General features: G+C 58.8%; 1 protein-coding gene across 6 annotated transcripts in view; it reads left to right on the forward strand.

Moving 5' to 3' along the window:
- The window catches only part of SEPTIN9 (septin 9), a 165,151-nt gene extending 141,644 nt beyond the window's left edge, over window positions 1–23,507 (forward strand). For all 6 annotated transcript variants that reach the window (XM_030837805.3, XM_030837808.2, XM_030837806.3 and 3 more), the window contains 9 exons: window positions 9,783–9,974; window positions 12,448–12,576; window positions 12,968–13,049; window positions 13,318–13,455; window positions 15,249–15,366; window positions 16,332–16,427; window positions 16,725–16,821; window positions 20,497–20,548; window positions 21,640–23,507. In XM_030837805.3, coding sequence (XP_030693665.1) covers window positions 9,783–9,974; window positions 12,448–12,576; window positions 12,968–13,049; window positions 13,318–13,455; window positions 15,249–15,366; window positions 16,332–16,427; window positions 16,725–16,821; window positions 20,497–20,548; window positions 21,640–21,775 — 1,040 coding nt within the window. In that variant the 3' untranslated portion in view covers window positions 21,776–23,507. The remainder of the gene's footprint in view (window positions 1–9,782; window positions 9,975–12,447; window positions 12,577–12,967; window positions 13,050–13,317; window positions 13,456–15,248; window positions 15,367–16,331; window positions 16,428–16,724; window positions 16,822–20,496; window positions 20,549–21,639) is intronic.
- The last annotated feature ends 1,363 nt before the right edge of the window (window positions 23,508–24,870 follow it).

A 24,870-nucleotide genomic window follows, 5' to 3' on the forward strand; every position in this document is an offset into this window, starting at 1 on the left:
GTTCTAGCTGGGGCCTCGTGGAGGTGGAGGTTTAGGATGAGGATGGACATTTTGATATGTGCTTGGCATCAGTCCACCTGGAACCTCTGGCTGGGGCACCAGGTGTGTGGGCCTCTGATGTGCCAGGGTTTGCCTTCATCAGCAGCGGTGTCTTGAGGGAGCTGTAGGTAATCCTGAGAGGGCCCTGGAATCCTGGACCCCATGCTGAGCCTGGCGGCTGGAGTTGAAGAGCTTGGCCTGCAGGCTCCTTTTCTCAGGAGTTTATGGAGGCTAAGATGCTAATGCACTCAACAGGCCTTTCCAGATGGCTGGGTGGGATCCCCTCCCAGCAGCTCCTGGGGAGAGCACCCAAAGGAAGGAAGCGCTGGAGCCCTGAGGCCTCAGAGCGCTACCCCAGCACCTGACACTTTCTGGGTCTTTGCTCTAGGAAACCTATACTTCTTTTAGCCTTTTCTTGGCCTGTGGAGTCACCCTGCCTGCCATTCACTAGCTCTGTGACCATAATAAGTGACAAAAGCACTGTAGGCCTCAGTTTCCTCATCTGTGAAATGGGGAAACTAAAAATACCTGATGTATAGGGTTGTCGTGATGTTCCCTAAGTTGGTGCGCGGAAGGCATTTAGAATAGCGCCTGGTGCAGAGCAAGCCCAGCAAACGCTGGCTGTTGTGATTTGCGTCATTCCTTTGTTTGTTCGTTCGCTCAGCAAACATTTAGTCTTGGACTTGCCACGTGCCAGGCCCTGCTCCGAATGTGGCAGCACAGGAGTGAGCATAATGGCTGAGGTTTGTGGCTTCGTGAATCTTACGTGGGGGGGACACGTGGTTAAAGTAAACCACACACATCACTGTTCGGTTATCTTTTTTTTTTTTAATTTTTATTTATTTTTGTCTGCGTTGGGTCTTTGTTGCTGCATGTGGGCTTTCTCTAGTTGCGGTGAGCGGGGGCTACTCTTCGTTGTGGTGCACGGGCTTCTCATTGCAGTGGCTTCTCTTGTTGCGGAGCACGGCCTCTAGGCGCACAGGCTTCAATAGGTGTGGCACGCAGGCTCAGTAGTTGTGGCTCGCGGGCTCTAGAGCGCAGGCTCAGTAGTTGTGGCGCATGGGCTTAGTTGCTCCGTGGCATGTGGGATCTTCTCAGGCCAGGGCTTGTACCCGTGTGCACTGCATTGGCAGGTGGATTCTTAACCACTGTGCCACCAGGGAAGCCCTGTTCGGTTATCATTGTTGAGACTGTATAAAGTGGAGCACAGGCCCAGCAAGAGAGCAGTGAGGCCGGCTAATCTGGGTGCCAGGCCGGGCCCTGCAGGCCTGTGCAGCACCCAGGGAGGTGGGAGGGAAGGAAGGGGCAGCTCTGGTCACTCTGTCCCCCTGGCACTTCCTCCATCAGGGACACGCCCATCTTTAAGAAGCCTCTTTTCAGGGGGCAAGGAGCATCTGCTGTCTGGTCCTGGCCATGGGCTCAGGTGCTCTGGTGGGGGCTGTGACTGTCCCCTCAGCCTGCAGTGCGGCCTTCCCCGTGGTCCCAGAGGGTGGACTCCAGGGCCGCTGGGGATGGGGGCCCCTCTGCTGTGTGCATAGCTGCCAGATGAAGCCGGGAGACTGCCTGGCTGCGAGGAGCACCTGGGCGAGGGTGGGAAGGGAAGGAAGGCTTCACTGAGGGCGGGGTACTGGCTGGAGACACAGTTTCCTGCAGGAAGAGTACGTGGTGGTCGGCTCCCTAGGACCCCCAACATCAGACCTCTGAGTGGGTCCACCTGGATCTGCCTGGTGACACTGGCTTCTGTTGGGTGGCCTCGTGGGTGTCTGTAGACAGGTTGGCTCGGCCACTGTGGGCGGTGATTGAGCAAGGCCTGTGCGGGTGTTGGCGCCGGTGTGCCTGGGGAGGGGCGGGGTGAGATCAGGAGCCCTGAGCTGGCTTTACCCTGAGAGCTTTGTCCTGGGCTGTGTCCCTGCCTGTGACACGGGTACCACGTGGCTGCCCCCTCTGGCTGGGCGGCCCAGGGGCCCTTTTGCTCCCATAGAGCCACCTCTGCACTGGGCAGATGGGGCCGATGCTCGGGGAGGATGGAACCTGTGGGGACGTTTCTGGGCCGCAGGACAAGGAGCAGGACAAACAGGGAGGGGGCGGGTGGAGAAGGGTGACCCCTGGGTGTTGCAAGCCTGCCATGCCGAGCCCCCTCCCACGGCCGCCTTGGGGCTGCGATGAAGCGTGAACCCCCCTGTGAGGCGTTCCACCTGGGAGCAGGCTCCTCTCTGGGCGGTACCTCCCAGCCAGACGTGTGTCCCACCGCCCCGGTCCCAGCGAGCCTCAGACAGCGATCCCCGCCCTGGGGGCAGGCGGAGAATTTCTCCCTTGGAGCAGAAGTCCGAAGCTGGCGCTGGAGACTTACAGCCCCCCACCGTCAACTCCTAGAACAGGCGGCCCAGCAGGCCCCTGTGGGGAAGGAGAGGGCGAGGGGAGGGCAGCCCCATCAGCGGCGGGACCAGCTGCCCCCAGCCTGTGGGGACAAGGGCTCCCCACCAGGGACGCGGGCCTGGGCTCAAAGTGGCGGCCTGCGGAGAGAACGCGCCAGGGTTTCCTCTGGCTGGTCTGGACGTCCTTGCTGGGAGATGATGGGCTGCTTCCACGGCCGGACAGCACGGGGGGTGCGCAACGACCTCAGGCCTGAGTGGGGGCGTCTGGGCCTCAGCTGTCCTCCAGTCGTACCGCTGGGTGGTGGCCACTCATGGGCACAGTGGGTTCTTTTCAATCCATCTCTACCGGCAGCGTCTTCGTTTTTGTCCTAACGTAACAGCTCATTGAGATATAATCCCCACCCCATGCAATTCACCCACTGAGCGTGCGCGTCCGTGGCGCTTCTTCCCAATGTTGAAAAGCCGTCATCGTTACCTAGTTCCAGAGCGTGTTCATCACCCAAAAGGAAATCCCACAGGCATCATGGCGCAGCCCCTGGCAGCCACGCATCCGCTCTCTGTCTCTTCTGGACATTTCATTTAAATGGACTCATACCGTATGTGACCTTTCACGTCTGGCTTCTTTCATTGTGCGTAACATTTTCAAGGTTCATCTGCTGTAGCCTGTCGGAACATCAGTGCTTTTTTTTTTTTAATTTTTTTTTTTTTTGGAGTATGTTTAGTTTACAATGTTGTGTTCGTTTCTGGTGTACAGCAGAGGGATTCAGTTTTTACATAAATATATTCTTTAGCATATATATATGTTCTTTTTCAGATTCTTTTCCATTTTACTTTATTACAGGGTATCAAATATAGTTCCCTGTGCTCTAAGGTACGACCTTGTTGTTTATCTATTTTATTTATTAGCAGTTTGTATCTGCTAATCCCAAACTCCTAATTTAGCCCTGCTTCCCTCCCCCACCCTTTCCCCTTTGGTAACCATAAATTTGTTTTCTATGTTTATGTGTCTGTTTCTTTTTTGTAAATAAGTTAGTTCATCGTATCATTTTTTTAGATTCCACATAAAAGTGATATCATGATATTTGTCTTAGTCTGACTTACTTCACTTAGTGTGATAATCTCTAGGTCCATCCACGTTCCTGCAAATGGCATTATTTCATTCTTTTCTTATGGCTGAGTAGTATTCCATTGTATACATATGCCACGTATCCTTTATTCATTCATCTAAGACATCAGTGTGCTTTTTTTAACATCTTTATTGGAGTATAATTGCTTTACAATGGTGTGTTAGTTTCTGCTGTATAACAAAGTGAATCAGCTATACATATACATATATCCCCATATCTCCTCCCTCTTGCGTCTCCCTCCCACCCTCCTTATCCCACCCCTCTAGGTGGTCACAAAGCACCGAGCTGATCTCCCTGTGCTATGCGGCTGCTTCCCACTAGCCATCTGTTTTACATTTGGTAGTGTATATACGTCAATGCCACTCTCTCACTTTGTCACAGTTTACCCTTCCCCCTCCCCGTGTCCTTAAGTCCATTTGCGTCTTTATTCCTGTCCTGCCCCTGGGTTCTTCAGAACCTTTTTTTTTTTTTAGATTCCATATATATGTGTTAGCATACAGTATTTGTTTTTCTCTTTCTGACTTACTTCACTCTGTATGACAGATTCTAGGTCCATCCACCTCACTACAAATAACGCAATTTCATTTCTTTTTATGGCTGAGTAATATTCCATTGTATATATGTGCCACATCTTCTTTATCCATTCATCTGTCGATGGACACTTAGGTTGCTTCCATGTCCTGGCTATTGTAAATAGTGCTGCAGTGAACATTGTGGTACATGACTCTTTTTGAGTTATGGTTTTCTCAGGGTATATGCCCAGTAGTGGGATTGCTGGGTCATATGGTAGTTCTGTTTTTAGTTTTTTAAGGAACCTCCATACTGCTCTCCATAGTGGCTCTATCAATTTACATTGATAAACCCTCCAACAGTGTAGGAGGGTTCCCTTTTCTCCACACCCTCTCCAGCATTTATTTGTAGATTTTTTGGTGACGGCCATTCTGACCGGTGTAAGGTGATACCTCATTGCAGTTTGGGTTTGCATTTCTCTAATTACGTCAGTGCTTTTTATGACTCATATTCCATTGTGTGGGTTTACCACACTGTGTTTACCCTTTCATCTGTGGGTGGACCTTTTAGGTATTTCTCGAAAAGCTACTTTTTGCCACTCCCTGGGCTAGGATTGGGGGTACCGCTGAGCGAGCCATGGCCTCGGGTTTGAGGAGATGGTGGGGTAGGAGCTGGGGGGGAGTGCAGGGCAGGCTGGAGGGACCTGCAAAGGACCACGTGGGGCCAGGATGAGAACCTGAGGCCCCTCCCTGGTTCCTGGCCTCGAAGCCTTCAGGGGGGCGCTGCACCTCACTTTGACTGCGGGATGACCGTGTCGCCTATTGTCCAAACTGCAGCCTTTCTGAGCACCACCTGGGTTCTGTTAATAATTAAGCTGGATACCAGAAAAATTGAAAGCAGGGACTCAGACACATGTCCACCCATGTTCATAGCGGTATCATGCATCATAGTCAAAAGGTGAAAACCACTTAAGCGTCTACGGACAGATGAATGGATAAACAATGAAGTACTATTCCGACGTAAAAAGGAACGAAATTGTGACACAGGCTGCAACAGGGAGGAACCTCGAGGACATTATGCTCAGTGAAAGAAGCCCGACACGAAAGGATAAATACAGCATGACTCCACTTTTATGAGGTTCCTAGTGGAGCCTGATTCACAGAGACAGAACGTAGAACAGAGGCTCTAGGGGGAGGGGGAGTTAGTGTTTGATGGGCTCAGAGCTGCTGTCCAGGATGACGAAGGCGTTTGGAGGTGGGTAGTGGTGGTGGTTACATGCCATCCTGAATGTATTTAATGACGCGGACTCAAATACTTAACATGGTCAGAATGGTCAAGGTTGTACGTTGTGTCTGTTACTGCGGTAAAGAAAGTGATTAGGAAGTGGAGGGAAGGCGTAAACTGGCGTGTTGAGGTCACCACACACACCCCGACCCCAGGTGGTCACTTGGGCTTTTCTTCCCCAGAGGAGGGTGGTGCTGTGGTGGGCAGGGATGTTGCCCTGGGCCTGGGAGCCTGGGGAGAGAGCGACTGACCCAGAGTGGCCGACCCGGTGGAGCAGGGGTGAGGCTGCCCCAGGGGTCACCACCCCCACCACAAACCTACATTTCCTCCTCAGAGTGTGGCTCCAAGTAGGAGCAGTGAAAAGTAGCAGCAGCTCGTACTGTGTGACCTTGGATAAGTTACTTAACTTCTCTGAGCGTGAGTTTTCCACATTTAAAGACCAGGGCTCCCTCTTGCTTTACTTGCCTGAAGTGAGAGTCACCTTGGACATAAATGTGAAACCTCTTATTTTTCTGGTAAGAACTTCCCTTTCCTATTAATAGCATTTGATGAAGTTTGGGTGTGAAACCAAAACAGATAACAGGGCCATGGGGAAGAGGGTGAGGCCTCAGCGGCAGGCAGCTCACTGGAGGAGGTGGATTGGACACAGGTCTGGGGGGCGGGTCAGGAGGTGGCGTCTGGCCTTCGTGGAGGGTCTGCAGGCAGCCTGCGGCAGCACAGCCCTCCTCCCTGTGCTCCCCACCCCACGCTGAGGGGAGACTCCTAAGACCCCATTCATTCAGGAGTATTGGTTGAGTGTCCCCTCCTTGTAGGTCTCTGGAGGCTCAGTGGGAATCCATACATATCACTGCCATAGTCACTGGAGCTCACGGTCTGTGGGGGGACATGGATGTTAATCAGATATCGCAGGAGTGAATGTGAAGTTACAGGGCTGATTAAATTCAGTGAAGGTCTCAGGTTGGCCAGACCGCTTCCAATGCATTTCAGAAAAACATCACTCTGGGGACCTCAGTTTCCTCATTTGTAAAATGAGTAGGTGGGACAAGAATTCTGTGCTGTCCCGTATAGTTGCCATATGCCCTGTGTCATTCTTTATTTGAAATTCATTAAAATTAAATTAAATAAAAAATTGTGGTCCTCCGTTGGACCAGGTGCATTTCAAGCACGCCAGTCACATGTGAAAACAGTTGGTGATTCTCCAAAAAATTAAACATACGATTACCATTTGACCCAGCAATCCCACTTCTGGGTTTACACCCGAAAGGTTTGAAAGCAGGGTCTCGAGGAGATATTTGTACACCCATGTTCCCAGCAGCACTATTCACAGGAGCTGAAACATAGAAGCAACCCGAGTTATCCATCAAGGAACGAATGGGGAAGCAAACTGTGGTCCATCCATACCGTGGAATATTACGCAGCCTTCAAAAGGAAGGAAATCCTGACACGCGCTACAACGTGGATGAACCTTGAGGGCATTAAGCTCAGTGAAACAAGCCAGCCACAGAAAGACAGATACTGTATGACTCCACTTAACATGGGCTACCCAGAGTAGTTAAATTCGTAGAGACAGAAAGAATGGGGACTGGGGGATTCGTGCTTAATGAGGACAGTTTCAGTCTTGCAACACTCCTGATCTGCACACTTAAAATTGGTTAAGATGGTACATTTTGTGTTGTGTACATTTTATCACAATTTTTGAGAAGTCACACGTGGCTGCCACACTGGATGGTACTGGAGTCGCTGGTCTCCGCCGTCCCATCCAGCCGGCTGGAGCCCCGCGGACGCACGCAGACAGCGTCTCTGGGCGAGCTGGCCTGCCAGGGCCTCTGCTCTCGCCCGCACGGTTCTGAAGGCAGACCCCAAAGCCTCCTGGCTGGGTGGGCATAGAGGGAGGGTCCCGTGTCTGTGGGCCATCTGGGTGGGCACAATTGGGGTTGCCCACCAGGGGGCCTCCCAGAGGAGGAGGGACCTTGCAGGAATGTACCCTCACCTGTGCAAAAGGCCAGGCCTTTCCCTCAGCGGGTGGGGTGGTGCTTGTCATGTTTTTATGATTATTTCTCAAGCAGGGCCCTGGTGGGCAGGATGTTTGCTTTGGTTTGAGTTTCTGCAGTGGTTGTTGGTGCCTGTGGAGGGGCCGGCTGGAGTCTCTCTCGCTCTGCTGCTCCCAGGGCCCGTGGAGGGAAGTGAGGGGGTTCAGGGGACGCCCCCCACCCCACCCCCTGTGCTGCTCGGGAGGGGGGGTGAGGGATGGAGGGAGATGTAGGGGTGGGGTGGGGGGCTGGCCCAGTCCCGGGCAGAATGGCTCCCAGACCCGCAGACAGATGGAAGCAATTTTCGGTCACGTGGGGCAGGGCTGAACTGCCGTCCTGAAAGACAAGGCCCCACGTCTGTCTCCAGGAAACAGCCCCAAAGCCACACGTTCAGGCCAGATGCAGCTCTGGTCTTTGTTTATTTAAAGATGCCGGAGCCCGGGGCAGAGTGTTTCTGAAGAGGGAACAGAGGCACAGGCCTTCCAGGCCATGCAGGGAGGAGGCCCGCGAATGGCGGTCGAACCCCCCCTGGGCCCTTCGCCTTTCCCTGGCCTAGGGCGGTGGTGGGGGTGGACCTGGAACCGAAGCCTCAAGCATCAGCCTGTTGTTAGGAGAGATGCATGCGCCCCCTGGCAACCCCTGGCGCTTTTATCTGCGTTATGTTACTTGCTCAGCACCCCCATTGTGGGAAGCAGGAATGGCTGTGCTTGGTCAAGGGCAGAGGAGGTGGGGACTGACTTGAGGATGAACCAGCAACACCCCAATTTCTCGGATTTGTAAGCAAACGGTGCCCATCATCCTTCCTGTCTTACTGGCCTGGGCCTGGGCGTGGGAGGAGAGGGTGCTGGCCCCCATCTTGGCTCCTGAAGACAAATGTGGCTGCAGAGGTGCGAGCCTGGGGACGGGGTAGAGTCCGGTTTTTTCCCCGGGAAGTGGAAAGGCAGTTTATCTGAAAGCCCAGCAGTGACCTTCCTGACCTGGCGACCTGTGTCCTGCTGCTTCCTGGGGCAGGGTCGGAGGGGGTGGGCAGGAGGGCACGTTTGGGAAGGCTGCTTGCCCACCCTGGTGGTGGGGCACGCCCCCTGGAGCATGGGGCACCCGGAGCCGATGCGCAGGGAACCGACAGCTTCTCCCCAAGGGCTGGCGGGAAGGGCTCGCGGGGCCGGGGGAGGCATCTGGACTCGCTGTGTGGTCGCTTCCCATGAGCTCAGGGTGCCCCAGGAGGAGAGACGGTGATCCTTCCTGGGAGGTAGGATGAAGCCGAAAATGCTTCTTAGTGGGAAGAGCTTGGACCCAAGGGGGCAGGGAAGGGGAGCTGGGGGGCCAGCCGGGGAGGGTGTGGCCTGGGCATGTGCCACGTCGGGGGCTCAGTGGGACGCGGCCAAAGTGCTCCAGCCGGACCCTGGTGGGGACCCTGCACCGTCCTGAGCGCCCTGACCAGCCCTGCTGGCCGGGTGCACCTCAGGTCCCCACTGGGGGGCTTCTGGGGGGCATCCCCCCAGCCCCAGACCTCAACCTGGGCATGTGGATTCTTGAGGGCAGCACGGGAGGAAAGGAGGAAGGCTCTAACCTGTAGACCGCAGAAGCTTGAGGTATTTCGAGCAGCTCAGCCCGTCCGCAGACATGAAAGCAAAACCTCCTCCTGGCCTGTGGGTGTGAGGCCCACAGGTGCTGGGCGGCCAGAGAGAAGACGGCCACCTGGATCCAGTCCAAGGAGGGGGGAGGCGGGGGGGCAGTGCCCCCAGGTGCTGCCCGGGGCCCTCTCCTTCCTGCCATCTCCCAGGAACGCTGGGCCTGGAGGAGCTAGCACTGCATCCAGGCCCTCCTGCCTCGAAAGAACGCCCCTCGTCCCAGCACTCCTGCCGCTCCAGGGCTATTGGCTGGTACCTGGGACTGAGCCAGTGCCGGCCCCCTCCATCCTTCCTTCAGAGGGCTGTCCTCTCCTTTGTCCTGGCTCATGGGTTCACCCAAACACTGGCTGTTTGACCCCCAGGGCCCCTTCGGCCGTCAGGCTGCAGCAGGTGTTGGGGCCAAAGGTGAAGGAGATGGGGGGGCCCACCTGGGTGCCCCGGGCAGGGCAGGAGGGTGGGGGGCAAAGAGCGCTCCCCGCCCTGCGCAGGCTAGTTCTCCTGGGTGCAGCTCAGGTGAGATAGAGGAGGGTTCAGGAGTCAGCCCTGCCCTGGAGGGGAGGGCCCCAGCCTAGGCAGGGCTGGCGGCTTCAGATCTGGAGTGAGGCTCTGTGGGCCAAGCTGAGTGGCTGCAGGACAACCTGGGCCTCCGGCTCCAGCTCCGGGGCATTTCTCAGGGGTCTCCCGGGCAGCTGAGCCTCAGTTTCCCCACCTGAGGATGTGGGGGCTTAGAAGACACCTGCACGTGTCCCCCGTGACCCCCTAACGCGCCCGCTCGTCGTCCCGCAGCCACCGAGGCACCTCCCGGCAGCGTTGGCGACATGGCCGACACCCCCAGAGACGCCGGGCTCAAGCAGCCGCCCGCGCAGAGGAACGAGAAGGCCCCCGTGGACTTCGGCTACGTGGGGATCGACTCCATCCTGGAGCAGATGCGCAGGAAGGCCATGAAGCAGGGCTTCGAGTTCAACATCATGGTGGTCGGTGAGTCCCCGGTCCCCACCACTGCTCAGCCTGCCCCCGGGCCAGCCACACAGGCTCCGGGGCATCTTCTCTTGTAAAATGGGGGCGACAGACCTGGCCTGCAGGACAGATTGTGAGTGGCGTTGTGTGTGTGTACGCGTGCCCGCCAGGAGGGTCCCAGCCTCCATCAGCTCCTCAGCAGGGCCTCTGCCCATTACATTAAGAACCCCGGAGACAGCTCGGCCCCGGGCCGGGCAGGGGCTCAGGAGACGACAGCTCTCTGACCAGTGGCCTCCACCTTCTGCTTTTACCTTCTGCTGAGGCATCCCCATCGCTGTGGCTCAAGCCCTGGGTGCGCTGACCCCCGCACCCAGCAGGCCTGGCTGGAGGCTCCCCTGCGGCCTCTGCAGAGCTGGATGGATGGTCATGGGGAGGGGTTGGTCATTGATCAGCCTGGCCCAGACAGGGTTAGGGGGCTAGGCTGGGGGAACAGTGGGCAGCCCTTGTTCCCGAAGACTCTCAGGTCCTGTTCAGTCCTCACAGTAACCCTGTGAAGGGAGCGCCCATTTTACAGGCGGGCATGATGAGGTCATTCAGCTCACAATCCAGGCTCCACGTCTCCGCCCTCCTTCCCACAGCAGTGCCCCCGCAGAAGATGCAGCCAGGGTGGAAGGGCGCCTGTGGGGGGGTCTGCAGACAGGGGGAGAATCCCAGCCTTGCCCCTGCTGAGCTGCCTGATGCTTGCCCAGACTTCCCTGGGGTTTGTCTCAGCCTCAGTTTCCTCATCCATAAAATGGGATAGTCCTGGCCCCCAAGGGCCAGGAGGGGCACATGGGAGAACGTGTTCGGTCCCTGGCATGGTCATGGGCACTCAGGAAGATTTCAGAAGCAATTATGAGGATGGTGGTAATAAAAATAATAATAATTACAGGATAAACTTTATAATATCCTGGTTGGCATCTCCCAGGTGTCAGGGGCCATGGCTGGAATATTGGATGTAGCCCCTGGCCTGAGCTTGGTGGGGACACAAAACCATCGGGCAGAAGGGGAGATGGTGGAGGAGGAGGGCCAGTCCTCGGGCTGGTAAACAGCTCAGGCCAGGGATTCCCGACGCCACCCTCTGGGGGATTCACGCTTTTCCTTGAAAGGTTATCAAAGTTGGAAAATCAGTGTGATTTAATTTTTAAAAATAACTTTGGTTACCATGGCCTAAGGCCAGCTCAGCGCAGAGGCAAAGTGATGGGGCTGCCAGTCTGGAGTGTGTGAGCCTATGCGCATGCGGGTGCGTGCATGTGTGTGCACGTGTGCATGGTGCTGGGGTGTGCCCGGTGCGTAGTAGGCATCTTATAGGCGTCAGTGGCCATTGCCGCTATTAACCCCCGATGTGGAAGGTCCTGGCCGGGGCCGTGGAGCTGGACTGCTGCTTCTAATCCTCAGTCTGGACTTGGCCTCAGTTTTCCTCATCTGTCTGATGGGCTAATGACAGCACCTGCTTGTGAGGGTTAAACTGCCGCTCTTAGGACAGTGCCTGGCGCACAGCGAGGGCTGCGTGGGCGAGACGTGGGGCAGCAGCAGCGAGGCGGACCCTAGGTTCAGGGTGATTTAGAGCAGGAGGGGGGGCCTTCCAGTCACGACTGAGTCCAGGTCCCCTCCCTGTTGTGCCCTCAGCCCTCGTTCTTCTTGCTGTAGGAGGGGACTGTGGGTGACGTGAGGTTTGGGCTCACAGCCAGGCCAGAATCGCTGCTGGGGCCACACCGGGGGGCGGCTGATGCCCCAGGGGCTCACTGGCCCCTCGGCCCCTCAGCTGCCAGGTCTGTTGATGTGGGCACTGGTCAGCGCTGTCCCTGCCCTTGGCAGTGAGGCAGAGCTGCCCAGCGTCCAGGGGCCCGGTCAGGCCTCCTGTGCCAGGAAGAACTGCAGCAGTGGCCTTTTACGGAGCCTGGCGGTCACGTGGCTGCAGGCTGTGTGTGCTGAGTGTGCCAACTCTTCAACCGAGATGATCCTGGGAGGCGGGGAGGCCGGCCCCCAGGGCTTTGGACTGGAGCCCCACAGTGTGGGCAGCCCGGCCCTGGGGGATGCAGACCCTCCATCCTGAGGTCCCAGGGTGGGGGGCTCTGTAGGGCTTTTCCTTCAAACCCCATGTCGATCCCAGTATGCCCAACAGCTAAGAGTGGATCTGCACTGGAGGGGCCAGCCCCGCACTTTGCCTCCCCAACACCGTTCTGCATCTCAGCTCCTCCCGGGCACCCCAGGACCTCGCATGGGGCAGTTTGACCATCCCTGTGGTCAGAAGGCGAGGGGTCCGTGTCCTGCTCTGCCACAACGCACTGTGAGAGCTCGGCCACCACCCAGGCACCCTCCTGCCTCCTGACCTCCCCCTGACCCACCCCCAACCAAGGTGTGCTGGGGGGCGACGCCCAGGCATCACTGCATCGCAGGCCCGTGACCTGCCCTCTCTGGAGCGCCACGCCAAACAGCCCCGTTCTCTCCCCAGGGCAGAGTGGCTTGGGAAAGTCCACCTTGATCAACACCCTCTTCAAATCCAAAATCAGCCGGAAGTCAGTGCAGCCCACCTCGGAGGAACGCATCCCTAAGACCATTGAGATCAAGTCCATCACACACGGTGAGTGCCGGGCAGGGGCTGGGCGGAGGGATGCCAAGTCGGGTACCTCAGGTCCCCTGAGCTGGTGACTCTCGGCTACACCTCTGGGCATGTTGAGACTCAGGGTGAAGGGTGAGGGGTCGGGGCTGCTCTCCGGGACCCCTGCAGGCCCTGGTCAGAGCCCCCTGGAGATAGCTGAGTTTTCCACCAAAAATCATGGGCAGGGGGTGCCCAGGATAAGTGTCATCAGCTCTGCTGGACTTTACTGCTGCAGGCTGTCATCTCCCTGGCATCACCCTGCGGGCGCCCCAAGTGGGCTTTTTTGGGGCAGGGTGGTCAGGGAGCCTGGCTGGGGTGTCTGTACGGGTCCTGGGTCTCCCCCTGAGCTCGGTGGGGCTGGGATTCTGTGCAGATATCGAGGAGAAGGGCGTCCGCATGAAGCTGACGGTCATCGACACACCGGGGTTCGGGGACCACATCAACAATGAGAACTGGTGAGGGGCTCCGGGGGCCGCTTCCCCGGGTGGAAGAGCCCTAACGGGGCTGCTGGGAATCTTGCCCCTCCCCCCGACCCATGCGGTCAAAGGTCAGCATGGGAGGCTAGTGTGGGTCTCTGCTCGGAATGTCAGACACCTCCACACGCGTACGGGCGTTGGGCTGGGACTTGGGGAATTACGGACCTGCGGGTGGGGACGGGGGCCTGCCCCCCAGCTTGGGTGGTGGGGGTCCCGCGTGCAGGCTGACTGGGGCCTCTCCATGCAGCTGGCAGCCCATCATGAAGTTCATCAATGACCAGTACGAGAAGTACCTGCAGGAGGAGGTCAACATCAACCGGAAGAAGCGCATCCCAGACACGCGCGTCCACTGCTGCCTGTACTTCATCCCCGCCACCGGCCACTCGTAGGTGCACACAGCCGAGGCCCGGGGCTGGGCTGCCCTGCGTGCAGATGGGCTGGGTGGGCCGTGGTCAGCAGCCTGTGTGCCCCAGTCTCCCTCTGCCCCCGTACCACATCCCACCCACTTGTCCACCATCCAGCTTGCCTGGGAGGGTGGAGGACCAGGCGGGCCCAGGATGGTTCGGGGCCTGGGACCTGCCCTCTCAGGCCGGCCATTCGGGTAGGCCTGGCAGGCGGGTTGAGACTCTGGCTGTGTGTCCTTAGCACTTACCCGCTCTTCCAGGGTGGCTGCCGGTCCCTAAGGGGGGTGATGATGGTGTGATAACAGTCCCCGGCGGGGACCACCAGGAGGGTTTAAAGCACAGAGAACGGGCTTGGCCCCCCGCAGGGCTGGATGAGGGCTGTCGGTCGAGGCCACCTTGGTGAGAGCTGTTTTCTCCTGCGGGTTCTGTCTGCAGCTAGAGGTGCACACACGGGTCAGCGAGGCTGGCCTGCGCTGGGTGCCCCGGAGCCGGGGTGGGGGGGGTCTCCTTGCCTCCTGTGAGCAGGGTGGTCTCCCCTGTAGGGCAGCTGGGCTCCTGATGGCCTCATAGACCCTTTGTCCTTGGCTCCCTGCACCGGTTACCTTGGTGCCTCTCTGCCCGCTGGTGGACACCCTCAGGCTTGTCCTGAGTCAGGCACCCAGCAGGCAGCAGGTGCAGTGGGGTGGGGAGGCAGCGTGGGTGGACAGACAGGGAGAGCTGGGGCCCGGCGTCCTGCTGGTCGCCACGGCCTGAGGCTCTGGCTCTTGCTGGCTGTTCTACTCTCGGTTCTACTCGGAGCAGGGAGCCCAGGGGTTGGGGGCCTGAGCCCCGCAGGCACGTCCAGGAAGGAGCCCGGCAGGAGGCGGCCGGCCTCGGCCGGGGCCTTTGTGGGAAGGCAGGCCGAGTCCCCGAGCTGCCCGCAGCGAGGGTCAGCTCAGGGGTGAGCAGGCCCGGCACCGGAGCAGGGACCGTGGCCGAGCCTCTCCCTCTGGGGGACAGCGGGCTCAGCCGCGGGCCCCACGGCAGCTGGTCCAGCTGGTCCAGGCTTTGCTCCACTGAGGCCGACGCTGGGAAGCAGAGCCGGCCGGCAAGCTGAGGGTGGGCACTGCTGCTTCCGCAGGGACCCAGCTGGGCACTGCGCCGTCCCCTCCCTCGGGTCCCGGGCCCGTGGGGCTGGGGTGGCCCCTCGCCCTCCTCGTTCGGACCTCCTCCCGGAACCCGCCTCAGCCCCACCCCATGTCTGCGACTGACTGACCCTTGACGGGGGGAGGAGAGCAGACGCAGCTCTGTTCATGGTGGGGACGTGCTGCCCGCCATTCAGGGGTCCTGTGGCCCTGCCCACACACCTGCTGAGAAGAGGTTTCACATCGGTGGGGGGCAGGGAGGGGCTGGAGGGTAAGCCACTCTCCACATCAGATCTCAGGCGCACTGGAGCCTGTGGGCGGGGGGCTGGGACCGCCCCAGAGAGCAGCCTCCCAGCCCGTCCCGGGAGTTGGGGCCGAGTGAGCTCCCATCCCTCCTTCCTCTCCCCCGTATCGAGGACCCACGGCACGATGGCCACCTGAGCCGGTGGCAGGGGCAGCACTTCGAGTGGACACACTGGGGGCTTTGGGAGCTCGTGCACGAGGGTGCTCGGAGCAGGCCTGCCCCTCCACCCCCTGCTGCCCGGACTCAGTGTGTCCCAGGAGCCCTTTTCCTTTTTCTGTCCCTCGTTCCTGCCCCCCACTTCCCACGTCCCTCCAGCCACACCCTCAGCCACGTCTCTCTGCTCCAGCCTCAGGCCCCTGGACATCGAGTTCATGAAGCGCCTGAGCAAAGTGGTCAACATCGTCCCGGTCATTGCCAAGGCCGACACGCTGACCCTGGAGGAGAGGGTCTACTTCAAACAGCGGGTAGGGCTCCGCCTCTGCCCAGCTCCCTGGCCCCCTGCCCCTCTCTGGGAGTGAGGCGGGTGAGGGCCAGTCAGACAGAACAGGCCAGGTTCTTATTAGATGGAAGAGATGGTCCGGAAGGGACGGGCTCCGCCAGGGGACAGCTGGCCGCTTTCTTCTCTGCCACTGTCCCGCTCTGGGCCGCTTCTTCCTAACAGGGCCGCACATCAGAACCACCTGGGGCACTTGAAAAACCCAGGTGCCTGGGCCCCCGCAGAGCCTCCGCCTCAGTGGGCGTGAGCAAGGGGGCCCCTCAGTCTAATCCCCAAAGCTCCGCCCTCCTCACCCGCCCCGCCCCCCCCCCACCAAACCGCCCCGCGGGCAGCCCAGGTGCCAGGGATTTTCCCAGCATGCTCAGGGGAGGACGGTGTCCTGGTAATGGGTGTGTCTGGAGGAAAAAGGAACGAGAGAGCTCCCAAGGCTGCACGCAGGCATTTGCGCTCAGGGCAGAAGTGACAGTTGTTCACCGGCATGTTATCACTGAACGTCATCCATGTGGGTAACTGTCGCTGCAAAGGGTGGTGACGGTTTAACACAAACAGGTGCACCTGTGCAGGCTGGTGAGCTGCAGTGAGAGGCTTTCCAGGTAGAGCTCAGGGAGGGGAGGATTCGGCAAGCCTGAGTGATTTTCTTCGGGGTGTGATGAGCTGGGGGACAAGGACAGGGAGATACCCGGGACAGAGACCCGGGTCCCTTGGGCGGCTGCGTTCTCTCCTGGCAGGCAGGTCTGCAGCTGCCCCTCCTCCACTCGGGAGGCACAAGAACTGGAGAGCAGCAGTGTCACCAGCCCCCCAGAGCCCACCCCTGATCCCGAGCCTGGGGCCACTCACTTCGTGGAGGTTGTGGCATGAGCAGATCCCCCAAAGCTGGGTTTGTCCAGCTTGCTGCGTGGACGGTGCCCGCATCTCTCCCCTCTGGACCCCCAGATCACCGCAGACCTGCTGTCCAACGGCATCGACGTGTACCCCCAGAAGGAGTTTGACGAGGACTCAGAGGACCGGCTGGTGAACGAGAAATTCCGAGTGAGTGGACCGACCAGGATGCTGTTCCCAGAGGCCTCTCACTTCCTGCTAGAGGACATGGGTGGGGGTCTTCCCACCCCATCCAGGGTGTGCTGGGAAACGGGTGGTAAGGCCTTGAGCCATGAGAACGTTATTTTCTGGGCTAGGAGGAGTCGGTGCCAGTGTTCACATGCAACCTTCTCAGGCCAAGGGTCTTAGTGCTGGGGGCCTGGACTCTAGGCAGCTCCACCCAGGGGCCCAGGGAGTGGACTGGCCTTTGCACGCTCGCGTGACCCATGCTGCCTGCCCTTCCCCCAGGAAATGATCCCGTTTGCCGTGGTGGGCAGTGACCATGAGTACCAAGTGAACGGGAAGAGGATCCTTGGAAGGAAAACCAAATGGGGCACCATTGAAGGTAATCGCTGAGCTGATGTCCGGGGCCTCCAGACAGGTCAGAATAAAAGCTGCTTCTGCTGACTGGGAGCTGCGTTCATCTATTGCATTGCCCACCTAGCCATGGCGAGGGGTCCCATGGTTACCGCTCGGCTGGGGGGAAATGAGGGGGCAAGTGGCTCGTCTGGGGCCCACAGCCGTTAGCTGACGGAGCTGCACCTCCACTCCCATCTCCCATGGGCGGGGAAATATCCAGGGAGGAAGGAGGTATGACGGGCACTGTCAAGTTCTGGGTCCTGGTGCTGGGGTTTCACAGGCGTGCTGTGTGACTGCACAAATCACCCCGCCTCTCTGGGCTTAGGAAAGGGCTGGGCTATAGCTCTGTCCAGCTGAGAGCCAGATGCCCTCCCCACTTCCCACCCCCAGAAGTTCCCGGGACCCCCGTCTTGGTGTTCTGGGGCTGCTCTGACAAACCAGCACAGTCTGGGTGGCTTAAAACGGAAGTTTATCCTCCGAGTTTTGGAGGCCCTGAGGGAGAATCTGTTCCCTGCCGCCCTCCTGGTGGCTGCCCGCTGTCCTTGGCATCCCTTGGCTTGCAGACACATCACTGCAATCTCTGCTGTGTCTTCACACAGCCTTCCTCTGTGTGCCTGTGTCTTTCTTTCCCTCTTCTTATAAGAACACTTGTCACTGGCCTTAGGGCCCACCCTAAATCCAGGATGACCCCCTCTTGAGATCCTTACTTTAATTATACCTTCAAAGACTTTTTCCAAATAGGGTCCCATTCACAAGTGCCCAGGGTTGGGAGTTGGACGTTGTTTGGGGGACACAATCCAACCCACTACGGTGGCCATGACCCTGGGTGGGGTGGACCTGGGCATTTCTTTACCCCCCACCCCCCGCCCCGTTCCGTTCTCCCTCTAGAACAGAGTAAAATAGGCCACTTTGCTCCTTGTTCACTTGGCTGAAAGGCCCAGCGTAGAGAAGGAAGCAGAAAATCCAGCAGTTGCTTTCAGCTCCAGCTGCTGCCACCCCAACCCATGCCCAGCTCACGACCTTGGGCATGTCCCTTCATCCCCCAGGGCCCCTGTTTTCACCCTCCGTAAAGTGGGTACCATGTGCCAAGAGTTTAATAAAATGAGAGAATGTCTCAGGGACCATTGGAGCTTTGGGGCAGCAGATACTTTTAAGTAACTAATATAAGGAAAATGATACAATGGAGCGCTCCCAACCTGGCTCATTTTACCTGGGTTAATTGTTAAGTTCCTTTACCTCCCTGACCCACCTGGGCCGTCTCAATGAGGCTTCACCCTGGGCTCATCCCGCCTTGGCCCCACCTCTTCCGTTTCCTGTCTTCCTGAAATCTTGCTGTTTAGGAACCTTTTTGTGAAGGTATGTTTTGGAGGGTGGAGAAGTTCGGGATAAGAAAGGGCCAATGGGGGCGGGGGGGACTTCCCTGGTGGCCCAGTAGTTCTCTGCGCTTCCACTGCAGAGTGCTCGGGTTCGATCCCTGGTCGGGGAACCAAGATCCGGCAGGCAGCCCCCAAAAAAATAAAAAAAAAAAGAAAGGGCCAATGGGGACCTGGGAGGGGCAGGGAAGGGCAGCCCGGCAGCTGACAGGCCTCTGCTGCCCCCTGGCGGCCAGCTAGGGCCCTGCAGGCAGGCGGTAAAGGAAATTGTCAGGAAATGAGCGAGGCTGGTTGTCTGTGTCCCCCTCTCCTGCTCTGGCCGGGATACCACGCATTGAATGACCTGTGCGTTGTCGTGGTGCCACCAGCTCACGTTGAGGGTGGTGATGAGAAACAGCCCCGTGGAACCTGTAAAGACAGTGGTGGGGTGGTGGTTCTCACATCCCAGCAGCCTTCATGAGGCCCTGGAGGGAATTTCTGCCCTATCTTAGAATAGTTGAACTTCCCCAGGGCCTGGTGGACTTTTTTTTTTTTTTTTGATCTCTGGGACCTTGTGAATTGGGAGCTGGCCAGAGAGCTGGCCACTCTGTGCTGGCCCTCAGCCAGAGTTATTAAGTGCTTCTCCTCATCCCCACCCCCACCAGTCCTAGTTCTTTGTTCTTCCTCTGACTTGGTGTACAGCAGCGTCCTGAGGTACTTTGCTCATCCTTGGAAGCCTCCTGAAATGTTTTAAGAGGCAGGCGGGTGTCATAAAGCACACAGTTAACTCATTTAATCCTCTCGTGTCCCTGAGAGGTGGGTGGCATTATTATCCCCATTTTACAGATGAGGAAACTGAGGGTCAGAGAAGCCAGAATAATTTACCTAAGCCAGGAGGCGGCAGAAACACACTTACGCCAGGTTCAGAGCTCTGTTCTTCCCACCAGCTCTCACTGGTTCTCCAAGTTAGATTAAAAGGCTGCGTCAGGGGCTTCCCTGGTGGCACAGTGGTTGAGAGTCTGCCTGCCGATACAGGGGACACGGGTTCGTGCCCCAGTCCGGGAAGATCCCACATGCCACGGAGCGGCTGGGCCCGTGAGCCATGGCTGCTGAGCCTGCGCGTCCGGAGCCTGTGCTCCGCAGTGGGAGAGGCCACAGCAGTGAGAGGCCCGCGTACCGCAAAAAAAAAAAAAAAAAAAATGAGAGTCAGCTGGCAGAAGATTCTAGTGTGGGCACAGCCCTGCAGGGGCGGGGGGTGGGGGAGAAAGGAGGGCAGGGGTGTGGAGGGCAGAGCCCAGGCAAGAGGCAAGTGAAATCCAATAGGAGCAGTGGAGGCCCTGCCTGCCGCCTCATCAGCCCTTTAAGCTTCAGAAAGGCCCTGCTGCTCTGGGATGGGGAAGCCTGGACCAGGGAGCCAGGCCTCACGGGCTGTGGAACCCGGGCAGATCTCTTTTGCTCTCTGAGCCCCATCTCCCTACAAGCACAGAAGAGGAACCTTAGTCGCTATCCCGTAGGGTGTGTGAAGGTCGGATTAAGTCCTCCGGGCTGGGCGCCTCCACAGAATAGCAGAGAATAGCCTCTCCTTCTGCCTTCTCTGCCCACCTCCCTCAGTCCAAGTGATGCCACTCACCACCCTTTAAAAGGTGTGCTAGCACCTGTTGACCACACAGCAGGCGGAGTGTTCCCGCATAGTTCTGGACTGTGGCAGTAACTGCCGCAAGCTTCAGCCCCAAGGCACCACCTGCGCGCTCCAGGGTACCCGTGGGGGCCTGGGGACCCTCCCTGCCCTCTTCCCGCGTCCCCAGAGCTATCCGCTGCTCTGCAGCTTGTCGGTCTGGGAGGCTCTCGTGTGTCCTCGTGCGCACCTTCCCCAGGCAGCATACGGCTCAGTTCTGCTGGTTCTTGACCTCAGTGTAAACAGTCACCCCCGGTGCCTGGCCTGTACACGGCTGTCCTTGTGTGCGTCCTGAGCATGTGGGGGAGAAGTCCCAGCCCTGATTCCTGCCTCATTCCGTTCCCAGCCCCCCTCTCGTCTTCAGGTCTCCCCTGGGACATCCCCCCCCCCCGCCCCGTCACCACGGCATAGCAGCCGCCCCACCGCCACCGCCTGCTTAGCCTAGCGCTCCCCCCCGCGGCCGTCTTGGCCGGGTTACTGTGCCATCTCCCTGCTAGAGCAGAACCCTCCGGAGGGCAGAAGCCAAGGTGCCCACGGCTCCCCTGTGCGCGGTGGACCCCTCCTCCGCTTGCCTGCCCAGCACTGGGGGAACGGGGCTTTGCCTGACGTTAAAGCCCCTTCTGTCTCTCCGCAGTCGAGAACACCACGCATTGTGAGTTTGCTTACCTGCGGGACCTCCTCATCAGGTGAGCGCCGGAGGGGCCTCCATCGGGGCCGAGGGAGGGGCGGGACCGGGCGGAGGTCTTGAGCAGCAGCCGGCATGGCCGCCCGCGTCTGCCTGCCTTCCCGGGAGGGACCTCGGAGGCCCATTTCCTAAAACACCTTCTTGGAGATGAAGCAAGAGTTGAAATTCTTTTCTACTTCTACTTGGAAAGGGTCGAGTCTGCATCGCCGCAGCCTGAGCCCATTAGATTCAGGGCCCCCGGAGGTCTCGTATGCCGGGCGTGTGTTGGGGGGTTCCCAGCTCCCATCCCCGCGTCCTCTGACCTGGTGGAGGCCCCTGTTCAGTTTCCTTGAGCCCAGGCAAGGAGTAGCCTGTCCTCCGCCCATTCGCGAGGGTGCCAGGTGGGTGGGTCTGGGCCTGGGCAGGTGAACAGAGAAGGTAGGGGCTCCCACCAGGGTACCAGGGGCTCCCAGCTTTTCAGCCAGCAGGATGGATGCTAGGGACAATGTCAATAGGAGGGATGGGACCGTCTCACGGCCTCCAGGTTGGGGGGCTCTGGCTTCCAGGAGCAGCCCTGCCATGCTGGAAAGCCTGGCTGAGGAAGGAAGCCCACCTTGGGCCCTTTTGACGCGTCCTTTCCAAATCTCTCCTGCTGAGCTGCAGAGAAGGGAAGGTTGAACACAGGACTAGCGGGGTGCCAGCGTCCCCAACCCCGGCCGCCTGCTGCAAGCCGCTGTCCCTTACCTGCCAGCACACCTGGCTGCCGGCCTGGCTCTTCTAAACGGGAGCGAGGACGCTCCAGCCCTGCGCACTGCCCGGGGGCCTCTGCACTCAGCCCCTGTCCCTGGACTGGCCACTGGGTTGACACAGAGAAAGGGGGACATGTTAGAACACATGGTCCCGAGAGCAGCTGGGGTTGCCCTGGAGACCACCCCCCCCCCCCCCCGCCACACATCCCTGCCCAGGCTTGGTCTGTCTTGGTCTATCACTGGGGGACCTCCGGGGAGCCAAGCAGTGGGGATTGGGGGTGGGGAGGGCAGGCCGAGTGAGCAGGGCCAGCCTCCTGCCCTCGCCCGTGACCCTCCTTGAGACCCACCCCCCGGCCCCTCCCAGGACACACATGCAGAACATCAAGGACATCACCAGCACCATCCACTTCGAAGCCTATCGCGTGAAGCGTCTGCACGAGGGCAGCAGCGCTGTGGCCAATGGTGTCGAGGAGAAGGCTCCAGAAGCCCAGGGGATGTAGACACCGCCTGTCCCGGGACCCCGCCCCGAGTCTTTTCCGTCTCCCCCCACCCTCCCCCCACCCACCTGCCCCGTTTTATTTTATATAATTTTCTCCATGTGTCCCCCATCTCCGCCCCTTTACACCTGCCAAGTAACAAGATGACGAGTGCCCTCTCAGTATGTTTGTCATTAGCCCGCTGACCATGGGGACCCGGGCTGGGGGGGGGGTCCTCGGAGTGGAGGCCGGCTCTCTGGCCGTCCCTGAGGTCCAGGAGGGGCGGGAGGACCACTGACTCAGTCCTGACCCTGCCCCGGGGCCGGAGGAGTGGCCTCCAGCTCTTGGTGCCCCTCGGGCACAGCCTCTGCGGCGTGGCAGGGTGGTGCCCGTGGGAGGATGGAGCCATTCTCGTGGACCTGGAGCCCCTGCCTGCCCCTGCCTCCCCACATGGCCCTGGCCGCAACTCAGAGCACCCTACCCCGCCCCACATGGCCCTGGCCGCAACTCAGAGCACCCCACCCCGCCCCCAGGGGAGAGCAGTTCATTCCACGAGACCCAAGTTGCCAATTGCTTTAGATGCAGCGGGGCCATTGGCTGCTGCCCGCCCACCTGCCTGCGCCCCTGTCCTGGAGTAGGAAGTGCCTTTATCTCAGCCGTCCTCGCGAGCCAGCAGCTCTCCCTCGCTGTCCCCTTGGACGAGAAATTGGGACAAGTTGGAGAGAGGGAGGTGTGTCTTCATCTCCCCTCATGTCCCACCCCCCCCCACTGGGATTTGATTGAGGATTCAAAGGAAGAGGAAAGGTGCACCCCACCCGCCTGAGTTTTGGGGAAGGTCCGAGTGAGAGAATCTGGAGCAGAAGCTAAGGGAGGAGGTACTGGCAGGTGCCCAAAGGAAGTGGGCCACAGGGACCATGGCTGGGGACGCTCAGAGTGGCCCTTGTGGCCTTGGTGGCTGCCCTGCCCCACCCCGTGTGACTGGGGAAGCCTGTGTCTGTCTGTCTGTTTAGACATCCATTGGGCCCAAGATGCTCTGGTTAAGTGAATGCCCAGTTGGGCACCCCAGATGCACACTCAGCCCTCCCGCCCAGGCTGTGCTGATGCCGCCGCCAGGGAGGTGGGAGGCCAGGGAAGCCTGACTTTGTGTTGCCCTAAGTTTGCCTGGGCCTCTGTTCACCTCCCCCCCGCACCCCGGAGCCCATCGTAATGACCCCAAGGAGGGATTGGCCAGGGGTCGGGTGTGCATGGCCCACTGCTGGGCTGCAGAGCGGGCTTCACGTCTGCACGGCTCAGGCCTGTGAGCTTAGACACGGGGAGATGCACGGCCATCTGCAGACCCCTGGCTTGGTGAGAAATGTGGTGGGAGGGGTGGGTGCAGACTGACCTGGCATGTGCGCGCGTGCGTGTGTGTGCACACGTCCGCGTGCGTGCGAGTGTCATCGCTTTGCGTGTTTGCTCCCTCCCCACCCAAGAGAGGAAGGACCCCTTAGCGAAACAGTTTACTTGCCGACTTGCCATTTTTGCCAAAACCAAGATGTTGAAGGACGTGTCTGTCTCCAGCGTCGGGGTCGCAGCCTCTGTCCCGGGATGCCTTCGCTTTCCTTGTCTGTAGCCAGATTTTGAAACATTGTTAGTTTCCCTGGGATCTGTTCCACAGTGGCCTTTCGCTATGTGCCTCTTGAGAAATTCGTCTCTTTTTGTATAAATAACAAAGTGTTGAAAATGTATTTCCTGAAATAAATGTTCCAAATGCAAACCCAGGAGGCTCTGGAGTGGGGATTTTTTTTCTCTTTTCTGACCCCGGAAGTGCAGATGAGCGTGAACGTAGCGTGAAAGTGATCGCTGGGGAACTGTTTCATCTCCTTTCCCGGGGCGGGGGGAGGGGGGGAAGAAAGGTTTCAGGGACTCAGAAGCACTGATTTAAGGGGATGATTGAAAAGAGAACAGAGAATCTTAATTTATTCATTACGAGGAGGCTTTGCAGGGCAGTGCTGTGAGCTGTTTCTATCACTGTATCCCTGGAAATGTTTTTCTTGTTAAAGTTGAAATCTATTGCAGTGAGCTCTATGAGCGGGTCGATATTTGACAATAATTTCATACCAATGTATTCCAAGAGAACTTGGCCCCCAAAAGACTAGACTGTAAGAGGCTACCATGCGAGGTTTTCTCTGCATCCCGAGAGCCGGGGAGCGAGGCTGGGGGTCCAGGTCCAGATTCTTAGCTGTGCACAGGCCTCACCAGCCCCTTCCTCCCTCGTGGCAGGGTGGCCTGGGGCTGCTGTCGCAAATCACCACAAACTGGGGGGCTTAAAGCAACAGAAATGGATTCTCTCATAGTCTGGAGGCCAGACGTCCAAGGTCATGGTGTGGGCAGAGCCGGGCTCCCTCTGAAGGTCCAGGGAGGAGCCTTCCTGCCTCTTCCAGCTTCGGTGGCTGCGTCACTCCAATCTCTGCCTCCTTCACGGGACCTCTGTGTCTCTCTGTCTCTCATTGGATCTCGGGCCCACCCTAATCCAGGGTGACCTCATCTCGGTCCTTATCTTAACATCTGCAAAGACCCTGTCTCCAAATAAGGCCTCATTCTGAGGTTCCAAGTGGACATGAACTGGGGGAGTCAGGGGTCACTGTTCAACCCACGATACCCCCCATGCCTGCCCCTACCCCGTCTCAGGCTTCAGGACAAGGCAGGCAGCCGAGGTGGGGAGCAGGAAAGCCCTGAGTTGGGACTCTGGTGACTTGGGCTCGCGGCTCTGCCACCAGCGAGTCAGGTGGCCTCAGGATCGTCTCAGCCCCTCGGGGCCCCCCGGGCCCTTTTGTCAGGCAGGTTGGCTCCTTCTGGAGAAGACAAGTGGATTTCATCTCCAAATGAGCCGATGGGCAGTGGCCACACGGAGCCTCTCCTTCCAGGATCCGAGGCATGTCGTCGACGCCCACGTCTGCTGTGGGCTCAGGAGGGGAGGGGAGGGGAGGGGAGGGTTGGCCCCCGCGCGGGGCTGCGACCCTGCTGGCCAGCATCTGAAGGCGCTCCTGGCTCTGCCGGCTTTGCCCCATCCCTGGATTCCTCGGCTGTAGCTCTTGGCAGTTCCTACACTTGAAGCCCCCATTCCTCCTCCGAACTAA

Source organism: Globicephala melas, chromosome 20, assembly GCF_963455315.2.
Source record: "Globicephala melas chromosome 20, mGloMel1.2, whole genome shotgun sequence".
In the NCBI taxonomy this organism is placed as follows: domain Eukaryota; kingdom Metazoa; phylum Chordata; class Mammalia; order Artiodactyla; family Delphinidae; genus Globicephala; species Globicephala melas.